This window comes from Protopterus annectens, chromosome 2.part2, assembly GCF_019279795.1.
Source record: "Protopterus annectens isolate FY-2018-M chromosome 2.part2, PAN1.0, whole genome shotgun sequence".
In the NCBI taxonomy this organism is placed as follows: domain Eukaryota; kingdom Metazoa; phylum Chordata; order Ceratodontiformes; family Protopteridae; genus Protopterus; species Protopterus annectens.
Window position 1 is genome coordinate 559538249 of NC_056730.1, and position 23067 is coordinate 559561315.

At 43.5% G+C, this 23067-nt stretch overlaps 1 protein-coding gene across 2 annotated transcripts in view; it reads right to left on the reverse strand.

The window, feature by feature from the left end:
* RBM27 (RNA binding motif protein 27) overlaps positions 1-23067 on the reverse strand; it is a 2498992-nt gene that overhangs the window by 204410 nt on the left and 2271515 nt on the right. For both annotated transcript variants that reach the window (XM_044064021.1, XM_044064022.1), the window contains one exon: positions 21131-21220. In XM_044064021.1, the coding sequence (XP_043919956.1) occupies positions 21131-21220 (90 nt within the window). The remainder of the gene's footprint in view (positions 1-21130; positions 21221-23067) is intronic.

Consider the following 23067-nt stretch of genomic DNA (forward strand, 5'->3'; position numbering starts at 1 on the left):
TCTAAGGGTCCTTGTCCCTCTGATTGGGTGGGACATCGGGGAGTCTTTGTTTTGATCTCAGAAAAAGAGTTAAGGGGATATGACAAGCTCTGTCAATGATGATCTGCACCCAAGCATCTGAAGTTGTCGCCAGGCTGTTGGGTGCAGTGAAAATCTTCCCCCGACTGCTTCCAGTGGTAAGCAATTGGGCCCCCTTTCAGAAGTGCTTATAGGGTTGCCCAGAGAAAGAATCTCTGGACCCCTGATTCTGCAGGCCACCTCTGCCTTGGGGTCAGCATCTTCTATTACAGCTCCCCCCTTTGCCATGAGGGGAACCTCCACCACGTGTGTCCTGAAAAGATTCTTGGGATTTTTTGAACCACATCTTGCCAATCCTCTGATGACTACAGAAGGACTGCTGGGCACTGAAAAAACGTATGCTTGCTGCAGATACTATCTTTCCATCCTTCTGGCTACAGTTTCTTTGATTCTGGGGCCGAATAAAGAAGATCCGTCAAAAGGAGCATTAACGAAGGAAGACGTGAAAGGCCCTGCAAACTCACACATGCACATCCAGGCATGTTGTCTTATGGCAACGCCTGAACCAGCTGACCTGGTCGGCCCTTAGGCTGCATGCACAATGAGTCTCATGGATGAGTTGGAAATATACTCCAGGGTGACTAGCTGGGAGGCCACTTTGCCCTGGACCTCCTCGGACACAGCGCCTGCTATGGTATCTGATAGCTCCTTGATCAGGTCTCTCTGGAGCCTAGTAAAATTGCCAAAAAATTCAAAGACCTTAATGCGAAGGTCAATGAAGCATGTACCTGTTTTCCAAATCTGTCCATCACCCTGGACTCTTTGTTGGGGTGATTAACAGAGGAACTCTCCTCAGCTAGTGCCTTTTTGGTGGCTACCACCACCACCATCATCATCATGGCATCTACTGCTAACCCTTTTGCCCAGTTCTGGTGGTCTTCAGGAGCACACAGTGTTTTGTCGGGTCTCCGGGGAATTGGTTATATGGAATCAGGAACCTTCCAAAGTCCTCTGTGCAATCAATTTAATGAGATCGTCAGCTGGAGGGGTCAACCAAGAAGTAGATGGGTGAGCACTGAAGGCTTGCAAGTACACTGACTCGTCAGAGTTAGGGTCTTTGGGCTTCCAATTACCGGGAGGGGGGGCTTCCTCATCATCGAAGTCTATATCTTCCATGACTGACTCCTCAGGGGAATCTGTTTCCTCTTGCATGTTTCCTCAGTGGGAATCTCTGAGGAGAACTCAGAAGAAGACGGGCCCTTTGCAGAGAGATCTTGCAGCCTAGGTGCCCGCTGTCCAGGCATGGAGGTTGATGGCAGCTCTGGGCAAGGAGGAGTCTGGGAATAAAACTCCAACACAGAAGGGCCCAGCTGAGAGCCTGCAGAGGCCAATGCCCTCTCTGCTGCCTGGAAGGCAGGCCCCCCCTCCCCGAAGAGGGATGGGAGCCCAAAACTGAGAAAGACAACCTTGGAACTGAGGTCACACCCTGCTCTGAGAGACCTACCACCGAAGCAGGAGCCGAGGAAGAGCCCACAGCTGCAGAGGTTCCTAGAGTTGAGGATGACTCTGAATAAAAGGCTGGAACTGATCCTAAACCCTCAGACCCAACAGTGGAGCAATGGCCCCGAGAGTCCGTTGGTTCCAAAGCAGATCCTGGAACCGAAGGGGAAAAGGATGTCAGCACTAGAGCAACTGGAACCAGTGGCTCAAGAGTGAGAAGCTCTAAGCCATCCAAAGAGGTTAGGAGAGGAAGAATTGTTGGAGTCCTGGGAGAAAAAGTCCCAACTCCAGAGGGGAGAGAGGTGTGGGAGGAGACAGAAAGACCCATGGCCACTAGAAGATGATCCACCAACCTCACAACAACTACTTTTGTGAGACTCCTGGAGAAATGGAAAGATAACCCAAAAGGAGTCTGGCCTTTCTAGGAAAAGACTGGGAAGCTACCCCACAAAGGGATCAATAGAGGATGAATACCATGTCCTGGGTGTATACATTAACTCTGATTTCAGCACAGATGGGGTTTGCAATGTCTGCTGTGGTGCAACAGGAGACATCTGCACTGACCGGGAAACTGAAAAAGTCTGTATTGACGTGTCTGGCACGGAGCTTTGTGGTGCCGAAGTGGATGGTGCCAAGGGGGTTGTCTGTTCCAAAAGTCTTGGAACCTTAGCCTTCGCTTCCAAAGAAGTGGTGGGAATGGAAGGTTTATGCTTTTTGGCCACCGGTGCCAAAGGAGAAGTCGGCACCAAGTGGCTTGTCTTGGTACCCGAGTCCATTTTAGAGGGAGATGTATCAGCCTTGGATAAGGCTTCTTAAAAGGAAGACTTGATTACCCCTCTTTAATATTAATTTATTCCTTCATTCAACCAAGGCCCGGTTACTGAAGGCTTGGCAGACACAACATTCCTGGACCAGATGAACTGGGCCCAAACAAAATACACAGGAAGAGTGCCCATCGGAGTTGAGCATCTTCTGTCTACAATCCTGGCATCGTTTAAAACCCATAGCGCATTTTGATTTTTCAGCCATGTTGACAAAAGGATATAGAAAAATGGAAAACAATAGGTGGAAACACACACACAAAGGAGACAGAAGGAAAAAACTGCCAACAATGGCAGATAGAGTTACCAAAAGATTGGTAAAAAGGAAAGAAATTGCCAACTATAGTAATACTGAGCTCCCTAAAGAGGTACAGAAGGAAAGATAGAGGGAGGAGTACTACCAACGATGGTAGGGACAGAATACCAAATGGTATGGAAGAGAAAACACTCACTCGACCAGAAAGATGTAAAAAAATGTTTACTAAGGTGTGTGAAAAAATGGCTAATGTGTCTTCCAACAAGAGCAGCAAATGAGATATGGGATAATATGCAGAGGGGTGTTGTGGGTAGAGTCTTAGCTTGAGAGTTTTTGGCTGGCGCGAACCGTGTAATGGTTGAACTGGTTCCAAGGATCGGAACAGAGTACCCAAAGGTTAAGGATAAATGAAGATTGATAATGTCAGATCAAATGGTCTCCCTGGACAAAATGACGGAAGACTCAAACCACCACTAAATTTGACTTCGGAAAATATTTGTGAATATTACTAGAAAATCCTCTGGGTGAGCCAGGTAGGACCACTGTGGCATTATCCACTTCAGAATCTTCATGTGGTACCTCACCACAGGAACTAGGCAAATTGTTGCCACCATGTGACCTAAAAGTTGAGAACCACGGAATACAGAGATCTTTTGTAAGGCACTAAAGAGGTGGCCTGAAGACAAAGTGTGGATAGTCTGAGTACTGGAAGTTTGGTAATCTGAGACAGTATTCAAAAAACAGCCTATGAATCCGAAGTCCTAAAATACAACCAGACTGCACTTCTGATGGTTTACAGTGATCTTCAAGAAAAGGGACAAATGGAGTAAGGAATCCTTAGCCCTGACTATAGTTGCTCTTGGGGAGGTGGTAAGAAGCCAATCATTCAGGTACGGGAAGACCTGGAACACCTGCAGCCTAAGCCAGGCTGCCATGACTGTCATGCACTAGGTTAATAGCTGGAGGGGGCAGTGGTAACACCAAAGGGCAGAGCTCGAAATAGGTAATGACTGGTTCTCAAGTTGGAAGTGCAGAAACCACCTGCACTGTCTCGCTATCTTTATACGATGGTAGCTGTCCTTGAGGTCGATAAAGGAAATTCAATCGCCCTTCCTCAAAAGAGCCAGGATGGACTGCACCCATGACCATCCAGAACTTGGTCCATTTCACAAAGTAATTTAACTTCCTCAAATCCAAGACTAGCCTGAGGTCCTTGTTTTTCTTGGGAACCAAAAAGAAATTTCAGTAGACCTCAGTTCCACACTAACCTCCTTGATGATTTGACTTTCTAACCAATTTTTGATTGTGACAGCTGCAGACCACCTCTGACAGGGTGGCACATGTGGAAGGTATTCTAGATTCTCTTTTGGGGATAATTAAAATTAAATTGTGTAGCCTCTGGATATGACTAGTAACAACCCACTGATGGCCTCGTAAGCTTCTGGGTGCAGAGCCAAAAGGCCCCCTGACTGCCTCCAGAGTAGGACAGTCAGACAAACCCTACAGGGATGCTAGAAGAGCCTCCCAGAGAAAGCTCCATGGAAGACCTGATTCTGTGGACCACCTCTGCCATAAGGGCGGTGTCCATTCTGGTACCCTCGCTGCAGGGGGGGAAATTTCTCATCTTGAAAAAGAAGCACTTACCCCTTTGTGATTCCTAGAAAAGGTCAGTTAGAGAGTAGCAAAATGCATTCTGACAGCAGACAGAGTCTTCTCATCTTGTTCATTCCAAGTCAAGGTGTCGAACTTTCAACCTGAACAGTGAGGAGTCATCATATGGGGCATTAACAAAGGATGCGTTGCAACAGTCCACAAAGTTACACAATCTTATCCAAGCATGGTAATGCTGGCACCTGTAGCCCAGGCCATGCCATCAGCTGCATTACACAGCAGATGCATGAACACATTAGCAATCAATGGCAAGGTGGACAACTGCATATCCACAGTCTTATGGAACTCTGGAGTCTGTTGTGTCTTAGCCATTCTTGATACCTTGGACACAATGTCCCACTGATGTCTCGTCAAGTAAGCAATGTAACTAAATGCCCTCAATGCAAAAGTGCCTGATGCACTGCAGTGCTTCTCAAATTAGTCCAACACCCCGAGACTTCCTATTTGTGGGGTGGATGACAAACTCTCTTTAGAGATGTCATTTTTAGTGGTTGCCGCAACCACAATAGCATCAATGGCAAGTCCCTTACCCAAGTGTTGACAGTCCTTGGGAGGGAGCCAAATTTTATGAGGTTTCTTGGAGATAGGTTCCACCATATCAAGCTCTCTCCAGGCCTTCTGAGACAACAATCTGACAAGTTTGTCAGGAAGGGGACCAACCAAGATGTGGATGGGCATACCCCAGAAGCCTCCAAGCACACAGACTCCTCTGGAGACAGGCATTTAGCTGTCCAAACTTCATGCTGATGTAGCAGATCCAAAAGGTTTCCAAATGAGGAGTTCTCACAGCAGAGAGGGGCGGATTTTGGAAACCCCTCTCCTTTCTTCAGGTAGGTGTCCTCAGGAAGTCATTCCTCTGGGGAATTCAGGTTCTTCTTTTTTGCACTGCCTCTTGCCAAAACCTTCTCAACTGAGGGAGCCCTGAAGGGAATTGGACGAAACCAGGTGTCCTGGATGCAGGGCAGCCTGGAACCTAGTTACAGCAGGCTGTCCCAGAGCAGACTGATGCAGGTCCACAGATAGGAAAGTATGCCTATAGGTGCCAACCACTCCATCTTGGATGGGAGAACATCCTCTCTATGACGTTGAAAGTGGAAGCTTGTTGTCTGAAGCCAGCCAGCCTGGGATCCGAAGACTCCAAGGACATGCTAAGACCTGGGAGCCACTCCCGCCTGCCCCAACAATGAGACTAAAGTCAAGCTGTCAGGAGCCAAAGCGCCAAGATGAAGAGATTATTCTGAGGCCTAAAACACTGAAACCAGCCTGGCAACAACAGCCTGAAGGGTTGGCTCTGAGACAGTCAGAGTTGAGAAGGCCAAGGCAGGGCTGGCCGCTCCAACCCTATTGGAGGCACGGTCACCAGCTCTGAAAACCCCAGTATGCCAACAGGACTGAGGAAGGAAATACACTGGATGGAGCCTAGATCTTGGGCTGAGGACCTGAAGCAGAAGAAATTAAGCCTAAATGCATCTGGGTTTCCAGGAAGGACCTCATCAGCTGCTCTAAATCAGCATGTTATAAACTCCTGACCAATCACACTGACCAGGTCAAAGAACCTATTGTGGAAGGTTTGAATGGCCATCAGCTTGTAGAAGGCTATGAAGACTGGACTCAAACCAGAGAAGCTTGAATACAGGGCGGAGATGGAGAGGACTTCAGGGAGAATTCTCAAGGAGTCGAGTTGGATAAAGGGGACCGAACCCTGCCTGAGGGAGCCCCTCTCAACAAAAAAGGATTAGGTATACTCAAAGCCGAAGAAAGAGCCTTTCCAACAGTCAGCATCATAGTAGATCTTGGGATCTTAGGATGCAGCTGACTACAGGAAGGGGGGGGGTGCTCGTTTATGGTCCCTCTTGGAAGATTTGGGGCCCTAGTCTCCCGCCTTTCAACCCTAATCACCTATGTCCTGTTTTTTGAAAGATGGACCAGATAAAGAAGCCTTATGGCTGGTAGAAGCCTTTTCAACATCAACTTCGCTCTTCTCTCATTTACAGCTCGACATCCAAAACTATAACAGATGGCACACACAGCATCAAAGTGAGTGAGACAGTAAACGTACTGGTCATGGGCATCTTGTGAGGGCAGCTTATGGCCACACAAGAAGCACTTCTTTGTCCTTGTCAAAAACGAAAAAACACACTCCCTGCTAGAGACAAAAATGGAACAAGCCAACGCATCATAAACAGGACTAAACACTGTAGAATAAAATAAAGCCTACTAACGCCTACCACAGTACTTAACTATACTAACAAAAGTAAACACCACACCAAAAATACACTAAGTGCACCTCCAAGATGGCTGCACTTTGAGTAACAGCTTATTTCTAGCTCTCCCAGTGTGAAAACAGAAACTCAGCAGAGAAGGTCGGTAGACTTGTGTTTATGGGTAAATTTCAGAAACTGGCTAGTAAGTACACTGCCTGGACACCAAGAATAAAGAAATACAGAAGACCTGGAAAAAAGTCAGCTACAAAAAGTGAGGAAGAAACACTGACTGGGGAAGAGTTCTGCAGCTGTTCAGCAAAATAAGACAAATGCATACAGACCCAGTTAAAACAAACAAAACATTGATGGAATATATCAACACAAACAACAAAAAACTGGAAAAATGGAAGAAGCTTTAAATAGATACTCAGATGTGATGATAAAGCTGCAAAAATCAGAGATCAAAATAAAGAAAAGACTGGCTAAATATCAGACTGCTCAGAAAGAGATGCTGCAAAAATAACAGAATTAGAGAATACAGCACATAGGGAAAATCTGAGATTTTCAGCTATACCAGAGAAGATGGAAGGAATAGACTGCATTAATTTTATGAAAGCACAAATAAGCAACTGGACTGGTACTTCACAGATGGAGTTGTTAGCTGAAAGGTCACATCATGCGTATGCTCCAAACCTGGCTGAAAGAAAGCAACCTAAACCTTTAATATTAAAGATGCAATCTTACCAGCAGGAGTCGATTCTGACAAAACTGGCAGAAGGACAAAGTGCTAAAAGTGGGAGACAGCACAGTGTTTGTGGAGAATGATTACTCATTGTACACCAGAAAAAAAGTGGTGAAAATTTATTCCACTGTTCAGGGAATATCAAGATGCAGGTGTGAGATTCAAAATGCTGTATCCAGTTGTCGTCAAGGTATTCTTCCCTGGAGGGACCAAATAATTTTTTGATGAAGTACATGCTAAGGACGAAATACAAAAGTTTGTCCAACAAAAAGTAAGCTGTGAAACAGAAGGAGATTCTGCTTCTTGTTCTTCTGGTAATAAAGACCACAGAGGGACTCTGTACCTGTGAAATCTTTTAAAATTTTTCAATGGAAATGTTGGAGAGAAGGAAGGAGGCACAATAGTTGACTAGAAGAAGCAAGAGTACATTGGAAATGAAGCAAAGACAGGATTTCAGAGATGAACAGTAATAAAACCAAACCAGTAACTTAATATGGGATTACAATGCAATAATTATATTTGTAAAATATGACAGAACAAGAAAATCTGGAAATACTGGACTTTTTGAGAGTGTGTTGAACTTGTGGGGGACTCTAAAGGAAATGCCCTACATGAAGTCATCAATGTTTGGAAAAGTGGACAGCAAGAGGAGGAAGAAGGTTAACTGTAAGCAAAGATTTTTTTAAATAGTACCAGTTTTGCGGCATCTGGTTTCTTTTACATGCTATAAAGCTTTTTTTTTTTCAGTCATTTTTAAGTGTAATGGGGACTGTAAACAGGTACTGCTGTTCTTATTTTTCTTTTCTTTCTCCCTTCTCTCTCTCTTCTTGTTTAGTTTTAAGAAATGTAGGCACTGCAATGTATAAAAAAAAGCCTGGTTAAAAATCATGATAAAAGAAAAAATAATGTGCTTTGTCTCATTCTTGCATGGAGAAATGACTGGATTAAAGACTTTAGCTTGACATATTGACAAGTTTTGAGAGAGAGCAAGTAAATGAAAAAAAGAACACAGAGCATTATAAAGCTTTTTTTCTAGCAAATACATGCAAGCTCAGTAACAATTCTGCAGCTGGTTTTCATGTTTACATGGAAACAAACTGATAAAGAGAAACTGGCTGCCTGGTTCTCATGTCTCCATGAAGACAATTTGATAAAGAGAAACTGGCTACAGTCTGGTGGAAAGTGACTGGCTGAGGAAAAAAATACAAATTGTCTAAGAGATAATTTCTCTGAAAGCACTCAGGGGCTTTCCCAAGGCAGCTAATGTCCTCTGAAAATATTCAGGGGTTTTCCTAGCTGGGAGAATGTTACAGTGACCATGAAACAATGGCAGACCACTTTGCAATTAAACCATGATAAAGAACAAATTACTATCACAAGGATAAAAATTCAAAGGGGGATATTCCACAGTGACACTCTGTCATTGTTGCTACTCTCCCTTGCCCTTAACCCACTAAGCTGTCTACTTTATAGCTTAGGTCATGGCTATAATTTGGCTCCTAGAAAACAACAAAGTCTAAAGACTTCTCATCATCTATTTGTCGATTATTTAAAACTGTATAGCTCATCAGGTAAGGAATTGAAAGCACAGCTGCAGGTGGTTAAGACCTTTTCAAATTATATTAGAATGTCATCTGGTTTTGATAAATGTGCAAAAGTAACCTTTAAAGCAGGAAAACTGCAGCACCAGGAAAACATTAGTTTGGGACAAGAATGTGATATAATAGAACTTGAGCAGGAGGGAGTGTATAAATACTTGGGAATTGATGAAGGATCACCAATAAAACATGAACAAATGCAAATAAAAGTAAGGAATACTTCAGAAGACTTAATCCTGAAAACAGCACTGACATCTAGGAACAAAATCCAAGCTATAAACCAATTTGCTCTACCTGTCCTAACTTACAGCTTTGCAATGATTGGCCCCAAATATGTTAGATAAATTAGATATTAAAACAAGGAGGATAACTTCTTTATCTGAAGTAGTTTACTTCGTTTACTCTTCAACCTGTGGGACAGAGTTCCCAGCTACCTAACTCTAGGGAGGCTCTTATGAAAGGATATTCTGGAGCACCACAGAGCCAAAGGATGCTCTACTCCTAGAGACCAAATCCAGTTTATAATGAGAAATAAAAGTGTGAGATGAAGCCTAAGTAGCAGCTGAACCAATATCATCCAGAGAGACCCTAGACCAAAAAGCCACTGATGTAGCCATAGATCAGGTCAAATGAGCCTTCACTTTTGCTGGTAGAGATAAACCTCTTTCTGAATAAGCACGGCCAATGCATTGTGAAATCCCGTGAGCAACTGTCACTTCTGAAACATGTTTACCAAAGAAGGGCTTGGCATAGAACACAAAAAGTTGATCAGACTTGCAGAATGGTTTAGTCCTGTGAAGATAAAACCTCAACTGCCTTTGTACGTCCAGTAAACGTAATTTGTATTTCCCTTTGTTCTGGTAGTTTGGAAAAAATACTAGCAAATTAATGGTCTGATTAATATTGGCTTCCAAAGCTACCTCAGGAAGGAAGTACGGGTTAGTGCATAGCGACACACTATCTTTGTGAAAGATCACATAAGGGACTGATACAAAGAGCATGCAGCTTTGACACCCTTTTAGCAGATGTGATGGCAACCAAGAAAGCAGTTTTCCAAGTCAAAAAATGTAGATCCACAGATGCGGCAGGCTCAAAGGGGGGATAAACCAATGCCTGCAACAGTAAGGTGAGGTCCCATGGCGGAATCGGGTCCTTAATCAGGGGGTATGAGAAGAAAAGCACCTTTGAGAAAGGTTTTACAAAGTTTAGAGGAAGCCAATGAAGACATGTTTACCCTAACATGAAAATTTGGCTGATAGTTGGACTTAACCGTAGAGGAACTAGCGCCATGTTGAAAAACACTAGCCAGAAAATCTAAAACTGCCGAAAGCGGAGCAGTGAAAGGATCCAAAGACCTCTGATTGGCCCATATAGAAAGGCGTTTCCATTTACTACGGTAGACTTTTCTGGTAAACAATTTCTAAGCCACTACCAGAATGGACTTAACAGGAGATGACAGACTGGGAGTCCTAATAATCATGGGAACCGGAGCAGCCAAATAGTGTGCTTCAGACTGTCCAGATCTGGATGAGGGATCCCCGAGGGATGTGACAGCAGATCCAGGACTGGATCCAAAGTCCATGGTGGAGCAACTAGATGAGACCGGAGTAAGGGAAACCAAACCTTTCGAGGCCAGAATAGGGTGATGAGGATCACAGTGGCTTTCTGTTGAAACTTTGACATGAGGGGAAGAAGAGGACATGCATAAAGAAGCCCGGGAGGCCAAGTATAAATCAGACCATCTCTGAGAGCTTCCCCCTGGCGGGGGGGGGGGGTCAGAGCGAAAAACTCGCCACATTTCGTGTTGGAAGGAGATGCGAAGAGATCACAGCAAGGACGACCCCACTCTAGAAAGATCTGTTCCGCTACTGAAGGATTCAGAGACCACTCGTAAGGCATCAGGATCGATCTGATGAGCCTGTCCGCTAGAAAGTTGGACCGTCCCAGATGTGCATTGCAACCAGAAAGCGGCTGGTGGACAGCACCTATTCCCACACTCTCATGGTCTCTTGACATAAGGGATAAGATCTGGTTCCCTTCTTGTTTGTTGATAAACCAGACCACTGAATTGCAATCATTCCCAGTGGAAGATGAGCATAAAAAGCCTGCAACACAAAAACTACTGCTCTCATCTCTACAACACTGATGTGCAGACAGGTCTCTGAAAGGGACCATGTGCCTGGGACTGCCCTTCCTGAGCAGTGCCCCCCCCCACCCTAGTAGGGACACGTCCTTGGTCACTGTGGTCTAGTAGAAAGCAAGTTGAAATGGACATCCCTTGAGGAGATCCGTGGACTGAATCCACCACCAAAGGGAGTCCCTGCACGCTTTTGAAATTCTCACTGGAAAAGACAATGGAAGGCCTAACCCGTGACCACTGAACCACAAGTGTCCACTGCAGCACCCTCATATGAAGGCTCGGCATTGCAAGAAGATTTAGCATGGCCACCATGGAACCTAGAGCCCTTAACACTGTTTCGTCTGTTGGTAAATGTGTCTGAAGTATGTGTAAGATGTATAACCTCAAACTGAGTATCCTAACATGAGGAACACCTTTGTTTGTATTGTGTCCAGCCACCATGCCCCGATGAAATCTAAAATCTGAACCAGGAGAAGAGCAGACTTGTTCATATTGATTGTAATGCCCAACTTGTTGGCTAACTGAAGGAAGGAGTCCCAGGCCTGACACAGTAGATGCTCTGAAGGGGCAGTAAAGAGCCAATTGTCCAGGTACGGAAAGATCTGAATGCCCGGAAGCCTCAGGAGACCTGCTACTACCGCCATTACCTTTGTGAACACCCGGGTCGCTGTGGTGAGACCAAAGGGGAGGGCTCGAAATTGGTAATGAATTGGCTCCCAGCTGGAAGAGAAGGAACCTCCGGGAGCACCTGTCCATCTTGATGTGACAGAATGCATCTTGAAGGTCGATCAAGCACATCCAGTCTCTGGCCTGCAGACAGGGCAGGATAGACTGAATCGTGACCATCTGGAATTTTGTCTTGGTTACTGATAGGTTCAATTTGGACAGCTCCAATGTTGGTCTGAGGTCCCCTGTCTTTTTTGGTACTAAAAAGAACCTAGGATAAACCCCGGATCTGGACTGGCCTGGGGGGACCAGTTGGATGACTCGTTTTCATAGCAATGAGTCTATCTGCACTGCTGCCTCCTCCTGCTGCATGGGTTTAATGTCTGGGAGGGCTTTGTTGGATGGGGGAGGATCCTTGAACAGAATGAAATATCCGCTGGATATGACTTGCAGCACCCACTGATCTGTAGTGATGGACCCCCATGCTAGTGGGTGTAGCGACAAGCGACCCCCGACTGCCTTCAGAGAAGGACAGCCGGGCAACCCCTTAGGGCTGCTACCCGGGTTTATCTGAGAAAGGTCCTTGGGACCCGAACTTCTTAGGACACCTTCTGCCTCTAGGGTGGCGTCTATCATATCGCCCTCTGCCTCTGGGGGAAGACAAGTCCTGAGCGTCCCGGGAAAACACCTGAGTCTCATGGAACCATAACTTCTGGCCTCGCTGGTTCCTGGAAAAGACCTTTGAGGCAGTGAGAAGTGGATCCTGATGGCAGTCAGTGTCTTCCCATCCTTCTCCCTCTGGACCAAAGTCTCTCTGACCATCTTCCCTAAAAGGAAAGAACCATCATAAGGGACGTTGGTAAAAGATGCCTTGAAGGGGTCCAAGAACTAACATAAGCGGAGCTAGGTGTGATCCTGGATGGCAACGCCTGACCCTGCCACCCATGCAGCTCCCGCCGTGGCATGGGAGAGCAAATGCATAGACGTGTTGGCTACAGCTTTTAGGGTGGCCATTCGTGCATTGAACATCTTCCTGTCCTCTACCAACATGGACCCTGGGGTCAACTCTATAACTTCCTTGACCAGATCTCTCTGGAGTCAAATGACATGCACCATGTAGTTCAGCGCCTTCAGAGAGAAGGTCGCTGACGCATAAACTCGCTTAGCTATTGGTTCTATGGTGTCTGGCTCCTTCCACACCCTAGATGTTATCAGATCCACAAGTGGAGTGGCAGGAGGGGACACCCAAGAGGTAGATGGGCCCGAGCCAAATGCCTCCAGAAACACGGACTTATCAGAGGTTGGTTTTGGGACAGTCCACCTTCCCTTGACGTGAAGGATCTCCATGATGACTCCAAAGATCTTGGGGAACCCTCCCCTACATTCAGGTCCATGTCTTCGGTGAGGGACTCAGAAGGAGAGTTCAAGTGCCTCCTTTTACACACATGCTTGCGGGGGAATCCTCAGGGGGACTGTCTGGGGAGGTCTCGCAAGCAGATTGTTCCAAGGGTGGAAGCTCCTGGGGCACTACGGCCACAGGCTGCCCCTGAGAGGGCAAGATGGATGGAACCACACTCAAGGCCAAGGGGGTCTAGACGGACTCCGAAGATGGTATGGTCAGAGGCCTTGACCCTGCAAGAACCCTCTCCACCACGTCAAATGCTGAGGGGGAAACGGACCTCCTGGGCTGACCTAGCAGAAGCCACTCCTCCCTGATCCAACCAGGAAGCCGGAGCCGAGACGCCGAGGGGAATGTTTCTCTCCTACAAGCTTGGAGCAGACAGCACTCTCTCGGATTTGACCCTGCGGCTGCGGCTCTGAGAGCTCGGATCCGATCCAGTCAGATCTGACATACTCAAGGCACTGGTCGGTGTCGAGGTACAGGGTACCATCAGCGCTGACCCCTCGACTCTGATCGCCCTCAGATCCAATGACTCTGAAACCGCAGGTTGGATCGGAGGAGGAGTGATAGGTCTAAACAATGTATGGAAGGCGCTCGCTCTGGTGGAAGGAGGCCCTGGCAAGACCCCCATCTGAATTTGAGTGCAGATAAACCTCCTCATCATCTTGTCCATCTCCGCTTCAGACAAGCTCGAAGTAGAGTGGGAGAATGCAGCTGAAGTAGGCTGGGAAAGCCGGAGGGAGGAAGGCCTAGGGGGCGACAGGCTAATCTGTGCCTCGGGCTCTGAGCTGAGGCGTCACTGGCCTGGAAACAGGCTTAACCTTCGGTGGAGGGCCGACCTCTGACAAGCAGTCGGTGGATCGCTTATGAGGCTGGTCCTTCTTGGTGGGATGGCGAGTCCCAGAGGCCATGGAAGGGGAAGATGAAGCAGCTGCTGCTTTCCCAGCAGGGGAAGGTGGGACCTCAGTCCCAGCAGAAGAGGGCAACAGGCCCTTAAGGATCAGTTTACCCCACCTGTCCTTAAGTGCCCTGGGCACCCCAAAGCAAACCACACATAGAGTGTGGCCATCCCCTGGAGAAAGCTTATGGTCACACTCTATGCACCTTTTGAAGCCTGGCTTCAGGGCATCCACCATGCATTAGCCAGCCCAACCCGCGCGCGCGCACACACGCACCATGGGGAAAGGAAAGAGGGGAGGAAAGGTAGCAAAGCCTGCTACTTTTTTTTTTTTGCTATGGAGTACCCTGAGAAGGTATAGAACAGGGTAGAAAGAGAAAAAAGGTGCAGAAAGGCCAAAAAGGGACAAATTACTGCTTCTGAAAAACTCACAAACGCTCTGGAGCTCGGACCATGCTGCTTCCTCTCAGGCGGCAAACAAGATCTTACGGGAGACAGTGGCATTATGGGTAAGGGGAGGAGCATGGTGCCATAGCTGGAAAATACGGCCATGTCAGATCCGATGTGGATCCAAAGACTCACAGGTTGAAGAGCAAATGAAGTAAACTACTTCAGATCTGGATATAGTAGTCAAAGAAAAGACAAAAGTAGCACTGATAATTGAAACTGCCACACCCAGTGTCTAGTGTCCCGCATACAGACAGACACAAGGCTATATTAGGATCTGCAAGCAGAAATGTGAGCAATGTGGAAGAAGGACACCCAGATAGTTCTAACAGTAGTAGGAGCAATGGGTCTTAAAAAAAAAAAAAAAAAAAGAGTCCACCATCATATTTACACATGCTACCAATATATGTAACAACGTACAAACTGCAGGGGGAGTCATTGCTGGGCACGTTGCGGGTGCTGCGAAGAGCACTTTTGGCTGACATCAAGGAGTGAAACAATACTAATTTCATGAACTTTAATCATACTTTGACTTACAAATGGGGTCTATTCCCATCATGGTATTAGAAACCCAAAAGAATGGGAGAAATTAAAAAAAACTGGGACAGCTATACAGATAAGACAAAACCAATCAGCACTTAGAAGGACAGACTGCACCATGTGTCTTAGTATGGATAACCTTTCTTTTAGGTTAACTCATGTCTATCAGTGTGGCTGTCATTTTGCGATTTTTGTTACTATTAGGAGGGTAAAACTTCAAATGTTGAAGGTGTACACAGTTCTCTGCATTAGTTCATAGGTAGGTACTAGGCTATTGGCCCTAGGGCCTGAATAAGCCCAGCCAAAGGTACCCTGGCTTTCACCACCCAAGAAAATTATCTTCCTGTGCCACTGTCGAGCCGAGCCACAGAAGTGATCCCCGGGGTGAATTTCCTATCTCCCATCCAATCATCAAGATTTTTCTTGAACAGTGCTAATGAGGAGCTTTGTTTGATATAGATAGGTACTTTGTTCTAGAGCATGGGAAGTCTCTGGGACAGGAATCTATCCCTCCAGCATGTTCTGTTTATTGTGGTGACGAGGTTTAGGTCCCTAGAGCGTGTAGCTCGTAGGGATTGGGATTTCTTTAAGTGGAGCATGTCTAAAAGCTCTGGGTTTGACATAGCTTTGTGTGCTAGGCAGAGATCGCCTCTGAGTAGGCGATATGCAATGGAATAAAGCTGCAGTTTTTTTTAGATGGTCTGCATAGGGCATCTCTTTGAGGCCGGTAATCCTCTTGGTGAGGTATTTCTGTGGCCTTTCCAGTTGTTGTAGATTTATTAAGTTAGTGTAGAGTTAGTGTAGAGTTATTAAGTTAATATGTTTTAGGGGGTGTCGAGGTGTTTTTTTTTTGCTTGAGGATTTTCAATAAAACAAAAAGTTTTGTAAGATATGACATAGGCTCAAATGTATATGACAAGAAACAAGTGTATAAAAGTTCAACCTGCCAAACAGTGCATGCATGTACCACAAAAGCTAGAACTAGACATTTAACAAAAAAGGTGTCATATATAAAAGGTGGAAATAATAACTTTTTAATACAGTAATGCTGTATTTAATGTCTTTAAATGTAAATGGCCTCACACAAATATAAACAAGAAAGAGTAGTGAACTATATTAAACAAATGCAGAGTGCAACTAGCTATGTTACAGAAGACACACTTAGAGGGAACTGAACATGTGAATTTGATAAAGAAAGGTTTTCAGGATGGTTATTCAGCAGAATACTTAGGACAAAGGAAAAAAAGAGTACTTATATTAACTGCAAGAGGAGCTCCAAGAGTGATAGAACAAGATAATAATGGCAGATTTGTAGTGCTAAAGGGCTACTGGCAAGGGAGGAAGATTACACTGGCATGCATTTATATTCCACCTAAAACTGCTGTCATGGAGCTTAAGATGATTCTGGGAGAAATAATCAGTTTTCAGTAAGGAATATTACCTAGTGGTGGGGACTGGAACTTGATTTGCAGCAGTGATGATGTGCCTGGGGGCCCAGAAGGGAAAATATAACAAAGAAAAATTTTTGAAGAACTTTATGAAAATATTTGGCATGGAAGATGTGAATTCAGTAATAAGAGTTCAGAGTTGTTGTTGTTTGTCTTTCGGCTTTTCCCGGTAAGGTGTCGCCACAGCGGAACTCCGGTCCGCTAATGATTAGCAGTAAATTTTTACGAAATGCCGAGGTGCCAGCTCAACGCTCAACCTTCAATGAAGGAGGGTGACCTAATGGTTAAGGTGTTTGCCTTACAAACATAAGGTGCAGGGTTTGAGTCTCACAAGGGATAATTGGCTAGGCTTAAAATGGCTCACAAGGGCAGTTAGCCTAGTACTAACCTATGAATGCCCATTTACGCACACATCTTTCGAACGCTACACAACCGTGGGGAGGACATGCAGACTCCACACAGAAGGCACTCCCAAGCCCAGCCGAGAATCGAACAGGAGAACCTCTTGCTGTGAGGTAACAATGCTACTGCCATACCACCGCGACATTTAATACGAGTTCAGAGTGAATTTACATATTATTCCCCAGGATATAAAAACTTGGCTAGGCTAAACAGAATTTATATTTCACAGGAACATGTTCATTTAACTGAAGGTCTTGATGCCCATCTAATAACTATTTCAGATCATGCGCCATTAATAGCTAACATAAAAACACAGCGTAATGAAATAAAAATGAGACACTGGTGCTTTCCCACCTACCTGTGAACACAGAAGAATTTAAGGAATGGGTAGTGGAGATTATTCAGGAGATGTTACGAGAGGATAGAAATTTCGTCTGAAAATATAGCTACGGAATGGGATAAAATTAAGATGGAGTTTAAAAATAGAGTGGAAATAAAGAAAGGGAGTTATGCTTAAGAAGTAACAAGAATTATTTAGAGGGACTTACAAAAGTGAAAGTATTGCAGAATAGGGGGATCTCAGAACAAGATGAGGATTAACTGCAGAATGCTAGGCAAAAAAGTAAGGGATTACCTGAATAATGTGCATGAGCTTAGAAAGATTGCTGTTAAGCAACTGTTTTTTTGATAACACTACAGCACAAAAACTTTTAGCACAACAACTCAGACAACAGAAAGTTGTCGCCAAACTTATGAAGCCTATAACGAAGAAGGTAACAAGAGATTCTGTAGCGGTATTACAAATATTTTGGAAATTCTATGAGAGTCTCTATAAAGCAGAGAAATATGAAAATCAAGAAAAGATACAAATGGAAATGTTCATGGAAGAAATAAATATGCCAAGGTTAGAGGCAGATGAGGCTCAATTACTAACAGGATAGGAGGAGATGAAATAAAAATTGTGATGCATAACCATCTACAGGAAAGTCCCCAGGTACAGATGACATTCCTGTGGAAGTTTGGAAGCTAGGAAGAAAAAACTGATAAAGATCTGGAAGGTTTTGTTTAACAATATGTTAAGAGAAGGAGGAGTACCACCGTCCTGGAAGAAAGCAATGGCAGCTGTAATACCTAAAGAGGGTGAGGATCCATCAGATATAGCTTCATACAGGCCCATTTCAATACTAAACCATGATTACAAAGTGTTCATGTCTATAACGGCTAAAAGAATTGCAAATGTAATGCCAAAACTGATAGATATGACCAATGTTGTTTTGTGGAGGGGAGGCAGACATTTGACATAACACTGATGAGCCAGAGGGAAGCAAATACCATTAATGTTGTTGTTAGGTCTTGATGCAGTGAAAGCACTTGATAGAGTAAGCTGGGACTTTATGAGCAGGGCAATAGAAGCATTTGCATTTCTTGAAAAAAAAATGTTCTCCTTTCTCAAAACTCAACCTAGTGACTCCCTTCATTTCATTTCCACTCCCTCTCCCTTTTCTCCTTTCTCATAACTCATCCTAGTGACTCCCTTCATTTCCACTCCCTCTCCCTTTTTTCCTTTCTCATCACTCATGCTAGTGACTCCCTTTATTTCATTTCCGCTCCATCTCCCTTTTTCTTTTCTCATAACTCACCCTAGAGACTCCCTTCATTTCATTTCCACTCCCTCTCCCTTTTTTCCTTTCTCATAATTCAGCCTAGTGACTCCCTTCATTTCATTTCCAGTCCCTCTCCCTTTTTTCTTTTCTCATAACTCACCCAAGTGACTCCCTTAATTTCATTTCCACTCCCTCTCCCTTTTCTCCTTTCTCATAACTCACCCTACTGACTCCCTTCATTTCATTTCCACTCCCTCTCACTTTCCTCCTTTCTCATAACTCACCGTAGTGACTCCCTTCATTTCATTTCCACACCCTGTCCCTTTCCTCCTTTCTCATAACTCACACTAGTGACTCCCTTCATTTCATTTCCACTCCCTCTCCCTTTTTTCCTTTCTTACAACTCAGCCTAGTGACTACTTTCATTTCATTTCCAGTCCTTCTCTTTTTTTCCTTTCTCATAACTCACCCTAGTGACTCCCTTCATTTCATTTCCAATCCCTCTCCCTTTCCTCCTTTCTCATAACTCACCCTAGTGACTCCCTTCATTTCATTTCCACTCCCACTCCCTTTTTTCCTTTCTCAAACTCAACCTATTCACCTTTCACTGTTCTACTCTCCTCCTCCAATTCTTCCTTCCTCTCACCTCATGAAACGTTGAGTGCATAAATGCCTGCACTCCAAATTATACTTATGTATGCCAAAATACTTGCTTTAATTTCATTCAATGCTATGTTACAACACCTTGCTGAAATGTTATTATTCTGTTTTCTAAATTAGTGTGTTGCTCAAATGTTATTATTCCTTTTTTTATATTTCTGTGTTTTAGTAGTTTTTGAAAATTGTATTGTACTTGCTAACTCTGTTGACATTAGCGTTGTAATACTTATATATGGAGCTTTTGTCTCTAGGCCTCCACTGAAAACGGGCTCATTCTGGCCCAATGCACTTTCCCAGTTAACAAACTGCAAACAAATAAAATAAAGAAATTAGGAGAATATATGAGGGATTGGAGGAGAAAATTAAAGTGGTGGGGGTCCTCTCTGATAATTTCTGCTTGAGCAGAGGAACCAGGCAAGGATGTCCTCTTTCCCCTTTATTTGCATTACATTTAGAACCTCTGGCAAAGAAAAAAAGGGATTCAGAAATTCAAGGATATAATTGGTATGGTAGTCAATAAAAGATGGCTTTATTTGCAAATGATATTTTGCACCTGACAAAATCAGAATAAGAGATTACAGCGTTATGGAATATTTTTAGACAGTTTCATCAGATCTTCTGGGGATACAAAATTAATGAAGCTAAAACAAAGGCAATAGAGGTAAATTATGTACCCACACATAAACTGGTTTAGGAGTACCCATATTTATGGGGACATGATAAAATGAAATATTTAGGAGTATGGATTAAAAATTATCTAGTGTGGCAGCTAAAGATATGTGGGAAGAGACTAAACAAAACGTAATATAAAAACTGAGAAAATGGAAGCTTTGTTATATGGATATGGATAGTAAGATACAAGCAGTTAAAATGTTTTTAGTCCCTTTAATTTTATACATGGGTCAGGCATTTTTTTATCAATCAGAGGAGAAGTTGTGGGTAGCAATTAATAAAGAGCTGAAGGACTTCATCTGGGAGGGGAAGACAGCAAGAGTCAAGTGAGATATGCTGATTCGTCCAGTAGAACAGGGCGGATTGGGATTCCCAGTCTGAAGGGTCATTTCAGAGTTACATAGTTAAGACTCCTATACATAGCACAAGCAGAAAACTATAATTCAAAGTGGAAAGGGTTGATGATGAAACACGGGGGAAGCTCAAAAAACAAGGAGGGACTCTAGTTTTGGATCCAGGCTATTAAGGAGAATAGCAATAATCATGCAGAATATTACATCCGTAAAGTAGCAGAAAGCTTTCTAAGAACTCAACCAAAAATGGAGAAAGATGATTATCTTGATAAATGACTGTAATTAGGGATACAGACAATAGGCAAAAGGGGGCCGAAATTTACTGGAGAAAACTGACAAAAGAACCAAGGTATTGGGAGCAAATAACTAGAGACGGAAAGATGACAAAATGGGAAGACGCCAATAATTTATTTGGACTGCAGGTTAAAGATTGCCTTCCCTATCAGGGACTTATGTCACAGTATAGACAAAGAGAAAGAAATAGGGGACCTAAATGAAAGACCAGCACTGGTTAATAGAATCTACAAATAAAAAGTAATTTAAAAGGCTATGCCAGCCCCATATAGTTAAATCAGCACAATTTCTCCACAAAAAAAAAGGTTTTCAGTTACTTTAAACAACGTTCAAACTGACAGGAAAAAAAGAGCACATTTCTTTAAAATTGCAGTACAGTCTCGTGACAGTCTGTTAAAACACAAACTCCTAACATTAAATAATTTTCCTGTAGAGGAAAGCATAAATAAGCAAAATTATTAAATGGAAGTTTTTTTTTCCTCAGAGGGAATTTATCTGTCTAGCAAAGGAACAGTACAAGCTGACTGACAATATTCAAAAGCCCCAAAGGAGCGTACTCTTCAGCTGCAGTGAAGCTCTGAAGAGCTCAAGCTGCCTGACAGTTTGGGCACATGGAAGGTGCAGGACATAAACCCACATAGCTAAGGCTACTGCAGCACTGATCAATATGATGAACATCTTGCATTTCATCTATCTGTAATAGATCATAAACAATTACCACATCTAATTTATCTCTTTTCATCTCAAACCCTTCTTGCCAAATCTGGTTTAATAAATTATTTTTGTGTACTTACTAAAGAATCCACCATTCCTTGTTCATCCTTAGAGTTTTGTAGACTGATTTCATTTTGCATCACTTCTTGACCTTTTTCTGACGGCAGGTGCTGTGGGCAAACCAAAAATGGCATTCTTTATTATACTTACAAATATGGTCAAACAGAATTATATTTAGTGTTCCCTCATTCCCCCAAGAATCACATCCATTTTTCATAATTACTCACTCACCACACACAAAAAAAATAAATAAAAATTAACAAACAACATTCCTGTTGTCCAGAAGAATGTAAAATATTTATTTGTTAAATGTAACATCTGGCATCTAATGTAGTTTTTTGTTTTTTAATTCAGCAAAACAGTCCTACCCCCCAAAAGCACATTCCTACAGTAACAGTCTCCATCACTGCATCATCATAAAGGATAAAGATGGTTACTGAAAAAAATTATCTGAAAATGGATTAACTCCTCATAACTGTCTTATTTTGAAAGGTAAAATTGTTCCATAGTTCATAGTAATTAACATTGACGTGCTACTGCGCCTCAGTGGTCGGCTCTCCAGTTCAGTTTCCCAGATGTGTTGACTTTTGTGAATTCTGTAGGGTTTTGTTGGGTGTCTGGATTCCCTTTCAAGTCACAAAGACATGCCTGTAAGTGAAATTCCAGTCCTTTCAGTTTGTCCATAGGGGTATGATGTGTGTATGTGCGTTGGCACGTGTGCGTGTGTATATGCTCTGCAACAGACCAGCATCCTATCTATGTTGTTTTACTTTCTTGTGCTCAGTAAGTGCCAGGAACGCTTAAATACAACTATGACCTTGAATGGGTCTATTTCATATGATAGAAAGTTCATTTGACAGAAATTCATTTGACAGAGACCATAACAACGAAAGTTCAAAACACTGAAAACCCATTTGACTGAAACTCATAACAATGAAACATTACAGTAAAAGGTATATGCCCTTTTCCCCACTGTAGTGAGATCCTGGAGTTAGTATATATAGTTAGGGGGTGTGTGGGGGGGCACAGCCCCCCACATAGTTTAGGTAAATATTGTTTTCTGCAAAGAGTTATTCATTGCAGTTATAAGTATCCATGTGTATGGTTTAAAATGTATGAAGTACATGGGGGGGCTACGTCCCCCCCCATACCCCCCTAAATATATATAGATATACCAACTTCAGGATCGCACTACAGTGGGGAAAAGGGCATCATCCTTTTAATTTCATATTTCAGTGTTATGAGTTTCAGTCAAATGGGTTTTCAGTGTTTTGAACTTTCGGTGTTATGGTGTCGGTCAGATGAATTTCTATCAAATGAACTTTCTATCATATGAAGTAGACCCCCCTGAACTAGATAAAACAGGTACACAATGAATAAAGTGAGCTAATTAAGCTAAGCACATTCTCTAAAATCCTAAAACACTCAAATGATTCAACATAAACTGGTTCTTTACCCAAATGAAAACGTGCTTGGCCACCGATAACTGAACTGCTGTTCCCAAATGTCACAGCTGTCAGGTGTTTGCAATTTTAGAAACTATACTCACAGGATGTTTTGTTCTTCTGGCTTTACTAGCAGCTGTTCTAGTAACTTCTCAGAAATGTAAATACTTTTTCCATTTTTTTTTAATTCCACATCTTTGCACATCCCTGTCAGTTTACATCACGATATAATCACGAGTGACACTGCATTCTTCTCTCATCTGTATGCCTTATTATTCCTGGCTTATCTAGATCATGCACAATCTCCTCCCTAATACACTCCTCAATTCTTCAGCATTACAGTTTACTTATTTATTCATTAACTAGGAAAGTGGGCTCACCCAAACATGTAAACATGAAAAGGAAAAGAGCTCAGACAGCAACAGTAGTATAATTCTATCAAAGTCCATGTGGGTGTTAACGATCTCAGACGTACCTCCCTGGACTACATGAAGACAGACATTGCTGGTATC